Source organism: Epinephelus moara, chromosome 4, assembly GCF_006386435.1.
Source record: "Epinephelus moara isolate mb chromosome 4, YSFRI_EMoa_1.0, whole genome shotgun sequence".
NCBI classification, from domain to species: Eukaryota; Metazoa; Chordata; class Actinopteri; order Perciformes; family Serranidae; genus Epinephelus; species Epinephelus moara.
This window is the reverse complement of record NC_065509.1, coordinates 22,712,046-22,721,292: the sequence shown is the minus strand read 5'-3', so window position 1 is coordinate 22,721,292 and position 9,247 is coordinate 22,712,046. Positions and strand designations below refer to the sequence as shown.

Genomic DNA, 9,247 nt, shown 5'->3' with positions numbered 1-9,247 from the left:
ATCTGAAAATGCACAGCACATGGTGTCGTATCTCCGCACAACGCCTCTCTGTCTATTCTCTCTTTAATAAGGAGGACTCCTCTGTCGCTGTTCAGCTCGATGTATTCTCCGCTGTCACCAGAATAAACCCGAGCGTTTCCCAACCTCAGTCGTTTAACATCTAAACCTAAATCTTGAGCTATATTACCGACCAAAGAGCCTGTCGCCATTTCCTCCGGAATAGAATAACTGACCTGCCCGAGGACTGATCTGAGAGAGAGGATCGAAACAAACAACAGTACTTGCCGTCTCATTGTTCGGTGTTATCTCGGAAAAAAACAAACAACAACCTCGTAGAATCCGTCAGAAAGATGGACAAGTGTTCAAATAAAAGTTGAAGCAAACATAATCCTCATATTTGAAGCCAGAGAAAGAGAGTTGTGCCTCGTCGTGTTTTTCGGCTCCTCTCCCGTAGACAATGCGATCTGTGCCTGCCCTTTCTCTCTAATACACCGAAATGAAGAGGCGGTGCTGCTGTAAATATACTACAACTGCGACAGACTAGGCAACAGCGGCCCATGGAGTTCAGAAAGCAATACTGCAGAAAATATGATGACAGAGGGGAAGAGGGGGAAATATCGTGTAGAGGTTGAAATTAAATTGTAATACTATGTATTACAACATAACGTTTTTCTTCTCAACTAAAATACAATCAAAGTATGTAAAAAAAAAAAAAAACATTTCAAAGATCTCGATATTCAAAGTATGGAGGGTGAACAGTGACCACTTTCTTTCGGTCATGTTGAGTATTACGCATACTTTAATGCTTCGTGTTGCTCTCCAAGGTGCTGAAAACACAATACCAATCGGACATACAAAATACTGGTGCATTTGATTTAAGCCTTTAGTAATGACAAGTTAATGAGGGGTAGCGTGTGTGATGTAACACCGTCTAACCTCTAGAGGAGAGTCAGGTTCATCCAGGATGCTCTTGTCACTCTGTATCCGCTGCATCGTCCCTGTAGAACTGGGGTCCATTATCAGCACGTTCTGACTACCGGCTCTGCCGAACTTACAGTCACTCTTTCTGGAGTCTGTCGTCCTGCACACCTCGTAATTGTACACGTGTTGGAGAGTCCCTGTCCCCAAAGTGTCTGAGTAACGTGGTGGATAATATGGAATGACAGGGAGACTGGAGTGATACAGGATGCGAGACTGTCTCCATCTGTAGATTTTCACTGATATAATAACCACCAAACACGTGATGAAGAGGAAGGAAACTACAGCCAAAGCCAAGACTAAGTAAAAAGTCAGGTTGTCATTGTACTCCTTGTCGTGTGGAAAGTCAGTGAACTCAGACAGCACTTCAGGGAAGCTGTCCGCCACCGCCACGTTAACAATGACTGTAGCTGAACGAGAGGGCTGCCCGTTGTCCTCCACTATAACACTCAGTCTTTGTTTGACAGCATCTTTATCAGTCACTTGGCGGATAGTTCTTATTTCTCCATTCTGTAAGCCCACTTCAAACAGCGCCCTGTCTGTGGCTTTCTGCAGTTTATAGGACAGCCAGGCATTCTGTCCAGAGTCCACATCAACAGCCACCACTTTAGTCACCAGATAGCCCACATCTGCTGAACGAGGCACCATTTCAGCCACCACAGAGCCACCAGTCTGCACTGGGTACAGCACCTGAGGAGGGTTGTCGTTCTGGTCCTGGATCAGTATTTTCACACTCACGTTGCTACTGAGTGGAGGGGAGCCTCCATCCTGCGCTTTGACGCGGAAGTGGAAGTCTTTGATCTGCTCGTAGTCAAAAGAGCGCACTGCATGGATGACTCCACTATCAGCACTAACCGACACATATGAGGAGACTGGCACTCCGTTAACAGAGGAGTCCTCCAGTATGTAAGAAACACGGGCATTCTGGTTCCAGTCAGCGTCTCTGGCTTTCACTGTGAATATAGAGAGGCCTGGTGTGTTGTTTTCTACAATGTAGGCCTCATATGAGCTCCTCTCAAAGACAGGCGCGTTATCATTCACATCAGAGATCTGTAAGGTGAGAGTGACGCTGCTGGAGAGGGAGGGCACTCCCTCATCAGAACACGTCACTGTTATATTATACTCAGAGGATCTCTCTCTGTCCAGATCACTGTCTGTCACGATGCTATAGAAATTATTTGACGTAAATTTAATTTCAAATGGGATGTTTTCATTTATCACACAGTTTACTTTCCCATTGGTTTCTGAATCAGGATCATTTACACTCATTAAAGCTATCACTGTTTTGTGTGCTGAATCCTCTGGTACTGAGCCTGATGTTGATATCATATTTATAACAGGGCTATTGTCATTCACGTCAATTACATCAATTACTATCTTACTTGAATCCGAGAGTCCACCTAGATCAATTGCCTCTATATCGATGTGATAAGTTTTTTGTTTTTCATAGTCTATCGACCCATCTAGAATCACATCTCCTTCACCATTAATGTGAAATAACGGCGAAACAGTATCCATGCTATTCCCGATGACGTAGGTCACCTCTCCATTTGAGCCTTTGTCAGCGTCAGAAGCACTGACCTTAGTAACAAGTGTTCCTATGACGGAGTTTTCTGTAATGCTTGCTTTGTAAACGGGTTTACTAAAAATAGGGGCATTGTCGTTTACATCCAGTACAGTAACATGAATCTGCATTGTCCCAGTCATCTGTGGTTCTCCTCCATCCTCCGCTGTCAAGACTAAAGATATGTGTTCTTGTTTCTCTCGGTCTAGCGGCTTTTGTAAAATCATTTCCACCTTTTTGCTTCCATCAGATTGAGCATGCAGTTTAAGCACAAAATTATCACTCGGCTTCAGGGTGTATCTCTGAAGACCATTCAGTCCGATATCAGGGTCAATCGCTTTCTCTAACATGAACTTAGAGCCGACGACCGCTGACTCGCTTATTTCAAACCTCCTCTCCTCCTTTTGAAAAACGGGAGCATTGTCATTAATATCGGTAATTTCTACAGTAACTGGAAATAATTCGAGTGGATTCTCTAATGTAATCTGAAAATGTAAAGCGCAAGGCGTTGTCTGTCTGCAGAGCGCCTCGCGGTCTATTTTTTCTCTTATAAGGAGGACTCCCCTTTCTCTGTTCAGCTCGATGTACTGAACACTGTCTCCCGTATAAATACGAGCTTTTCCTGACTTAAGCCGTTTGACATCTAAACCTAAATCTTGTGCTATGTTACCGACCAACGAACCTTTCGCCATTTCCTCAGGAATTGAGTAGCTGACCTGCCCGTTCACAGAGCCGAGGTAGAGGATGGAGATTAACAACAGTACTTGCCGTTTCATTGTTCTGTCTGGTGTCTCCGTCGCACCACAGCGACCGTGTTCTATTCCTTTTCACGAATAAGATCCCTCAGGTGTAATTTAGAAATAGAAGATGTTTTTAATCCACAGATTCAGAGTACAGAATTCCAGTTTAAGATGTCCGTGGAAAACAGTGTCTGATCTCCGAAGTGCGCTTTCTACGTATGTGACTGTGCCTCAGTGATATGCCAGCACGATGACTGAGAGAATCTGTTTCAAAAGCAATTCACGGCTGCAACATATTGGGCAACAGCGGCCCGAAGAGTTCAAATTGTGAAAGTACATAAGAACAACAGCAAGAATGCCATGCAAACACAAAATACAACATAATTAATACACAGTGTGTCCGAGTTGCCAGAATAAAAAAGACACATAAAATGAAATTCTCCCATAGGAATTAAATTACATTAAATTAAATTAAGATGAAAATACCGGATAAAACAGTATATGGGCGGGGGAAAATGTTGAGGGAGCAAATAATAGGGCAGCAATGCGGAAGTGTTTTCATTGTTACTTTCCAAGGTGCTGAAATTTTGCCTGACTGACACATTCAAACAAATTTAGCAGCATTAAACTGAGTGCCAAAACTTAAAACAGGCATCAGCTTCACATGACTAACCTCTAGAGGAGAGTCAGGTTCATCCAGGATGCTCTTGTCACTCTGTATCCGCTGCATCGTCCCTGTAGAACTGGGGTCCATTATCAGCACGTTCTGACTACCGGCTCTGCCGAACTTACAGTCACTCTTTCTGGAGTCTGTCGTCCTGCACACCTCGTAATTGTACACGTGTTGGAGAGTCCCTGTCCCCAAAGTGTCTGAGTAACGTGGTGGATAATATGGAATGACAGGGAGACTGGAGTGATACAGGATGCGAGACTGTCTCCATCTGTAGATTTTCACTGATATAATAACCACCAAACACGTGATGAAGAGGAAGGAAACTACAGCCAAAGCCAAGACTAAGTAAAAAGTCAGGTTGTCATTGTACTCCTTGTCGTGTGGAAAGTCAGTGAACTCAGACAGCACTTCAGGGAAGCTGTCCGCCACCGCCACGTTAACAATGACTGTAGCTGAACGAGAGGGCTGCCCGTTGTCCTCCACTATAACACTCAGTCTTTGTTTGACAGCATCTTTATCAGTCACTTGGCGGATAGTTCTTATTTCTCCATTCTGTAAGCCCACTTCAAACAGCGCCCTGTCTGTGGCTTTCTGCAGTTTATAGGACAGCCAGGCATTCTGTCCAGAGTCCACATCAACAGCCACCACTTTAGTCACCAGATAGCCCACATCTGCTGAACGAGGCACCATTTCAGCCACCACAGAGCCACCAGTCTGCACTGGGTACAGCACCTGAGGAGGGTTGTCGTTCTGGTCCTGGATCAGTATTTTCACACTCACGTTGCTACTGAGTGGAGGGGAGCCTCCATCCTGCGCTTTGACGCGGAAGTGGAAGTCTTTGATCTGCTCGTAGTCAAAAGAGCGCACTGCATGGATGACTCCACTATCAGCACTAACCGACACATATGAGGAGACTGGCACTCCGTTAACAGAGGAGTCCTCCAGTATGTAAGAAACACGGGCATTCTGGTTCCAGTCAGCGTCTCTGGCTTTCACTGTGAATATAGAGAGGCCTGGTGTGTTGTTTTCTACAATGTAGGCCTCATATGAGCTCCTCTCAAAGACAGGCGCGTTATCATTCACATCAGAGATCTGTAAGGTGAGAGTGACGCTGCTGGAGAGGGAGGGCACTCCCTCATCAGAGCACGTCACTGTTATATTATATTCAGAGGATCTCTCTCTGTCTAAAGCGACCTCTGTGAGTAAACTATAAAATCCATTCATTGTGTTTTGTATTTTAAAAGGAATGTCATCATTAATATTACACTTCACCTCTCCGTTCCTCTCAGAGTCAGGGTCATTTACGCTCAGCATTGCAATTACAGTATTCTCAGGAGAGTCTTCCAAAATGCTCTCTGATTTAGAGAGTATTTTTAACTGAGGGCTGTTGTCATTGACATCAGTGATATCGATTAGTATTTTACTGGAATCAGAGAGTCCTCCATTATCTGTAGCCTCGATATCAATTTGAAAGAGCTTCGTTTTTTCATAATCTATTTCACCAATCAAGATAACCTCTCCTGTTTTTCTATCGATCTGAAACAGGTCGGATAAACGACGCTTGCTGTTTGAAATTGCATATGATATTTCTCCATTAGAGCCTCCGTCTTTGTCAGATGCACTAACAGTTATAACACTGGTTCCTCTCGGGGAATTCTCGGTAATTGTTGCCTTGTATACTGACTTAGTGAAAACCGGTGCATTGTCGTTTGCATCTAACACGGTAACAGTAATCTGCATTGTGCCTGACATCCGCGGCTGTCCGCCATCTAAAGCAGTTAGCAATAATGATATCTGTTCTTGGTGCTCTCGATCTAAAGGCTTCTGAAGAACCATTTCTACCTTTTTACTTCCGTCTGCTTGATTCTCTAGTTTCAATGCAAAGTTGTTTGTTGGATTAAGCGAATAGCTTTGGAGATCATTTGTACCAATGTCAGCATCGATGGCTTTCTCCAGCACAAATTTAGACCCAATAACAACAGACTCGCTGATTTCAAAGCGTTTCTCACTCGACGCAAAGCTGGGAGCATTATCGTTTATGTCGGTGATTTCTATCGTTATGCGAAACAATTCCATCGGGTTTTCCAAAATCATCTGTAAATGTAAAGCACACGGCGTCGTTTCTCCACACAGCGTCTCTCTGTCTATTCTCTCCTTGATGAGGAGGACGCCCCTGTCTCTGTTCAGCTCGATATATTCTGCACTGTCTCCCGAATGAATACGAGCTCTGCCCGATTTGAGCCTTTTAAAATCTAAACCTAAATCCTGAGCTAAATTACAGACTAATGAGCCTTTCTCCATTTCCTCGGGAATGGAGTAGCTGACTTGCCCGAACACAGAGGCGAGAGAAAGGACCACGAAGAACAACAGTACTTGCCGTCTCATTGTTTAGTCGCTGTATTCCAGATCGTTTTTCAAAAACTGTAATCCATACGAATGGTGTTAAAATATCCGACCGTATCCAAACGAAATGATCAACAAAAACTAACAGCCTTCCATATCCCAGAGTAGATTTCCCTTTAAACGAGGACAGGCGGTTTGTGGCTGCTTTATTGTCTACCGTGTCATAATATAAAGGGGGAGGTACAGTTGCTACCGCTATCGAAGACTGCCACACTCTGGCCAATAGCGGCCCTTTCTGTTCAACACAGCAAACAGCAAGAGTTGGTAATGATGATGAGAGATACAGTTATTTAAATACAGACAAAATTATCATTATTATTATTACTACTATTATTATTGTTAGTATTATTATTATGACAAGCAGTAGAAGAGGAGTATTATCTGGCTAGTCTCAGTACGATGTTGGTTTAAGTCTGAGATTTGAGTGTTTAATTATTGATTTACCCAAAGAAAGTATCCTTATTTTTCTCTACACATCCATGCATCATGTAACAACTTCAGAAAAATACTGGCCCGGCACCCATCCCCTGCAGAAACAACTGCAGACACATATACAGGCTTGCAAACACAAACATACTCGCCACTGGCAACAACGTTTAGTTAAGTAATTCTAACAAAGACAGGAAAAAAGACCAGGGCCACAACAGTGACTCTGTCCATGGTGCTGATTGCAGATTGATAATAGGTAGCGCCTTGTTGCGAATTTATCAGTTACAGAGAACATGCAAAAGGGTTACAACTGAAATTATCCCAAATGACCAACCTCTAGAGGAGAGTCAGGTTCATCCAGGATGCTCTTGTCACTCTGTATCCGCTGCATCGTCCCTGTAGAACTGGGGTCCATTATCAGCACGTTCTGACTACCGGCTCTGCCGAACTTACAGTCACTCTTTCTGGAGTCTGTCGTCCTGCACACCTCGTAATTGTACACGTGTTGGAGAGTCCCTGTCCCCAAAGTGTCTGAGTAACGTGGTGGATAATATGGAATGACAGGGAGACTGGAGTGATACAGGATGCGAGACTGTCTCCATCTGTAGATTTTCACTGATATAATAACCACCAAACACGTGATGAAGAGGAAGGAAACTACAGCCAAAGCCAAGACTAAGTAAAAAGTCAGGTTGTCATTGTACTCCTTGTCGTGTGGAAAGTCAGTGAACTCAGACAGCACTTCAGGGAAGCTGTCCGCCACCGCCACGTTAACAATGACTGTAGCTGAACGAGAGGGCTGCCCGTTGTCCTCCACTATAACACTCAGTCTTTGTTTGACAGCATCTTTATCAGTCACTTGGCGGATAGTTCTTATTTCTCCATTCTGTAAGCCCACTTCAAACAGCGCCCTGTCTGTGGCTTTCTGCAGTTTATAGGACAGCCAGGCATTCTGTCCAGAGTCCACATCAACAGCCACCACTTTAGTCACCAGATAGCCCACATCTGCTGAACGAGGCACCATTTCAGCCACCACAGAGCCACCAGTCTGCACTGGGTACAGCACCTGAGGAGGGTTGTCGTTCTGGTCCTGGATCAGTATTTTCACACTCACGTTGCTACTGAGTGGAGGGGAGCCTCCATCCTGCGCTTTGACGCGGAAGTGGAAGTCTTTGATCTGCTCGTAGTCAAAAGAGCGCACTGCATGGATGACTCCACTATCAGCACTAACCGACACATATGAGGAGACTGGCACTCCGTTAACAGAGGAGTCCTCCAGTATGTAAGAAACACGGGCATTCTGGTTCCAGTCAGCGTCTCTGGCTTTCACTGTGAATATAGAGAGGCCTGGTGTGTTGTTTTCTACAATGTAGGCCTCATATGAGCTCCTCTCAAAGACAGGCGCGTTATCATTCACATCAGAGATCTGTAAGGTGAGAGTGACGCTGCTGGAGAGGGAGGGCACTCCCTCATCAGAACACGTCACTGTTATATTATACTGAGAAGCGATCTCTCTGTCTAAAGCGACCTCTGTAACCAAGGTATAAAATCCATTTAATGTAGTTTGTATTTTAAAGGGAATGTTACCGTCTATATTACACTCTACCTCTCCATTATTTTCTGAATCTGGATCATTAACACTTAACATAGCTATAACAGTGTTTGGAGGAGAGTCCTCTAATATGGAGTCTGATTTAGAGACAATGTTTATATGAGGATTATTATCATTTATATCAATAACATCAACTATTACTTTAGTGGAATCAGAGAGTCCTCCGCTGTCTACAGCTTCAATATCCATTTCATATATTTTCGCTTTTTCATAATCTATTTCACCGACAAGGATAATTTCACCAGTTTTCGATTCTACCTTAAATAGTTCAGAAAAAAGATGTTTACTGGTAGATATAAGATATGATATTTCTCCGTTCACCCCAATATCTTTATCAGATGCACTTACAGTCGTTACGCTGGTGCCTTTTGAAGAATTTTCCAGTATTTTTGCTCTGTAAAGCGGTTTAGCGAATGTCGGTGCGTTGTCATTTGCATCTAATACAGTGACAAATATCTGCATTGTTCCTGACATCTGCGGCTCTCCTCCGTCTATAGCAGTCAACAGCAGTGAAATGTAGTCCTGCTTTTCTCTGTCGAGAGGCTTCTGTAAAACCATCTCCACCTTTTTACTTACACCTGCCTGATTTTCAAGCTTTAATACAAAGTTATCAGTAGGAGAGAGCGAATATCGCTGCAAGCCATTCATCCCAATGTCAGAATCAATTGCTTTCTCTAAGATGAATTTCGATCCTATCACAGCGGACTCGCTGATTTCAAAGCGTTTCTCTGCATCAGTGAAACTGGGCGTATTATCGTTTATGTCGGTGATCTCCACTGTTACACGAAACAGCTCCATTGGGTTTTCCAGAATTAGCTGGAAATGTAAAGCACAAGGCGTCGTCTCTC

The 9,247-nt window shown here is 43.8% G+C and overlaps 1 protein-coding gene across 41 annotated transcripts in view; it reads right to left on the bottom strand.

The window, feature by feature from the left end:
- The window catches only part of LOC126388510 (protocadherin gamma-C5-like), a 329,671-nt gene that overhangs the window by 73,433 nt on the left and 246,991 nt on the right, over nt 1-9,247 (bottom strand). Inside the window, exon 1 of one of the 41 annotated variants that reach the window (XM_050041681.1) lies at nt 7,122-9,241. The exons of 36 other annotated variants lie outside the window; for them this stretch is intronic. In XM_050041681.1, coding sequence (XP_049897638.1) covers nt 7,122-9,197 — 2,076 coding nt within the window. In that variant the 5' untranslated portion in view covers nt 9,198-9,241. Of the gene's footprint in view, nt 1-936; nt 3,623-3,955; nt 6,460-7,121; nt 9,242-9,247 lie in introns of those variants that run through there. 4 more of the 41 variants (XM_050041661.1, XM_050041676.1, XM_050041668.1 and 1 more) reach the window with 4 other exon arrangements.